The 2,783-nt window shown below is 53.8% G+C and overlaps 1 protein-coding gene across 1 annotated transcript in view; it reads right to left on the bottom strand.

Annotated features, from left to right (window-relative positions):
• LOC101658559 (zinc finger protein 449-like) overlaps window positions 1–1,791 on the bottom strand; it is a 6,706-nt gene extending 4,915 nt beyond the window's left edge. The window contains exon 1 of the mRNA XM_045296461.1: window positions 1,438–1,791. Within this exon, the coding sequence (XP_045152396.1) occupies window positions 1,438–1,791 (354 nt within the window). The remainder of the gene's footprint in view (window positions 1–1,437) is intronic.
• Between the last annotated feature and the right edge of the window lie 992 nt (window positions 1,792–2,783).

A 2,783-nucleotide genomic window follows, 5' to 3' on the forward strand; every position in this document is an offset into this window, starting at 1 on the left:
CCCCCCAGGCAGAGGTTTCACAGAGGGGCTCTCGGCAGAGGACAGTGCCAGCCCCAGCCCTCCGAGGCAGGGTGTATGGGGTGGCAGGTGGTAGCTGCTGGAATCTTCCGTGAAGGCACAGTTGAGCATGATGTTCTTAAGGCAGAACTGTGCCACGTCCCAAACAACTTTAAGCGGTTCCCCTGAGACATCCACAGAGATAAGAAGAAGTTGTCTGGTATTAAGGAACCCTGGTGGCGGGCTGGTTATGCACTGGGCTGCTAACTGCCACGTCAGCAGTTTAACACCTCCAGTGGGCCAGGTCAACAGGATTCTTGTGAGTCACCACCATAGCCAGGGAAATGAGTCTGCTGGGGTGTGTGTGTGTGTGGTCTGTTACCGCATAACTTGAATTTTCTAGGACTGTACTACCGTGAAACTCAAAGGAGGGATACCTTACCGTTTTTTGCTGAGACGGCTAGAGGGGGCTGTCTGGGAAATCGCATGGCCAACAGCAGCGCTCTTTGAGCTCTACCAGCCTGGATGTCCGGTTGTCCCTTTCACAATGATTCTAGGCAGAGAGGAGGCCGTCCGAGGACGCCCCCAGCCCTTAAGGCACAGACAGGCCCCAAAGGTATATACTGAAAGACAGCTTGATGGTGGTGGCGGCCGGGTCAGTTCCCTCTCACAGAGATAACATCGCCGCTGTCATCCAGTTGATCCTGACTCACAGCGAAGCAACAGGACAGAGTACAACGACTGCCTGGGGTTTCTGAGAAGCTGGGGGCGGGGTGGCAGAGGGACATGAACCGCTGACCCTGCTGCTAGACCAGGGTCTCTGAGATACCACCAGGACATGATACAGTCTTTCCTGCATCGGTTGCCTTGGATTCCAGTGAGACTCTAGTGGAATCAGGGGTGGCCAAGATTTTTTTCTTTTTCTTTTTCATTTTTTAGTGGAAAGCGGAAGACAGGTAATGCTTTCGTGTTTGTGAGCCACGTTAGGTCGGTCAAATATATGTGGCTTAAAAATAAGTAGCCCATTCAAAAGGCCATTACTAATTCATGCTCAAACCATTACACAGCATAAACCACGAAACAAACAAAACTCACCGCCATACCAGTTCACGCTTATGCAACAACATTAGTCCACGCGTGGAATTCGGGCGCCAAAACAATGACGTACACGATCATCATCAGTCCTTAAATTTTGGCGTCAGGGTAGGGGTTTACAATAGCTCTGAATGACACCGTAGGTTGGTGAACGGGAGCTAACCCCCAATTAGCCATCACTGGGGTTCTGCGTTTGAGAGAAGAGAAGCCCTGACTCCTAGGATGAGTCCAGCACCAGACAAAGTAAAGCAATCAATCAAAGAACGTGAGGTTACGACAGTGGGTGCCAGCTGCCTCCGCAGTCCCAGTTGGCCTAGTAACCGAGACCCCAGGTTCATTTCTCACCTGCTCCTCTGGAGTGTCTAGTAGCGTCTGGAGTTTTTCCACCAGAGCCAGAACTCTTTCTTTTTTCTCTGGGCGGTAGAGCTTCACCCAGGTCTGAATCTCAGGGGGCAGCACCATTAGGAACTGCTCCCACACTAGCTGCTCCAAGATCTCCTCCTTCGAACGCACGTCTGGCTTCAACCACTGACTGCAAAGCTCCCACAGGTTGTGGAAAGCCTCACGGGGCCCGGCCTTGGGGTGGTACACGAACTGCCTGAAGCGCTGCCTGAAGACTTCACAGTCAGAGTCATACTCTTTGGACGCGGAGTCATTGTTCGCCGAGGCCTGGAGTGCACAGCTCAGGGCCACAGCCATCGCTGGGGGAGTCACCTGTGCCTGAAACACAAGAAAGGAGAAGCGGCAGTGGTGAAAAGAGGGCATACCTCCTTGCTTTTCTCCAATGCTCCGCAGAAGACTTCCTGATTCTTTGTGGTGGCCTGGTTTCAAAGAGAAGCCCCGATCCAATGCTACACACATCTGTACAGTTATTTATGTAAGGTTCCTCAGGCCCCCAAGGCCATCCACCGGCCAAGTGACATACACTGTGCCGTCCCGGTTGGCTGCAAGACCCACGCAAGGAATGGAAGTTCAAGTTAATTCAAAGTAGAAATTCAGTCTCTCGATTGCACTCCCCACATTTCAAGTGTGCATCAGGGGAAGGATCCTCCGGGCATCTATGTTCCAGCATGACCGGTGCCCCTGCTGGGGAACACCTGCCCTTCCAGAACGCGGCGCCCCGGGTGGCAACTGCTCTCCCCTTTTACCTCCAAGTGTTTTGTATCTCAGGGTATAGGCGTGCCTCCAAACGGATGTAGGGGGAAGGCTAACATAGCGACCCCCCGTGTTTTTTAACCTGAAGGCTCATCTAGCACCAGTTAGTCTTGTATCAACAGGGCCTTCGCTGGAGTATCAACAGGGCCTTCGCTGGAGCCGTGCTTTGCAAGAGCAAGAAATCCACCCTGCATTCTGCCCCTCTCCACACATGTGTCCTTCCCCTGGTGTCTCCGCGCATGGACCCTGCAACAGTCACGAGTCCTAGAGCCTGTCTTCAGGATGTCCCCGCCCTCACCCCCACCCCCACCCCACCGGGAGGCAGTGGGTTGGAAAGGCCCGCTGACCTTTCCGTTGGAAGCCAAACACTTTATCACAGCACCTGCAGGACCCACGGCCCGTCGAGGGGGTCGGGGTGGGGGTCGGAGGTGGGTCATTCTGGCTCACGGAGACACTAGCGGGCAGATTAGATCTGCTCTGTAAGGTTTCTGAGGCAGTAGATCCTCATGGGCCGGAACAGCCAGCCTCATCTGTTC

The sequence above is a fragment of the Echinops telfairi genome, unplaced genomic scaffold (assembly GCF_000313985.2).
Source record: "Echinops telfairi isolate 266 unplaced genomic scaffold, ASM31398v2 ScPeMD7_7408;HRSCAF=8446, whole genome shotgun sequence".
NCBI classification, from domain to species: Eukaryota; Metazoa; Chordata; class Mammalia; order Afrosoricida; family Tenrecidae; genus Echinops; species Echinops telfairi.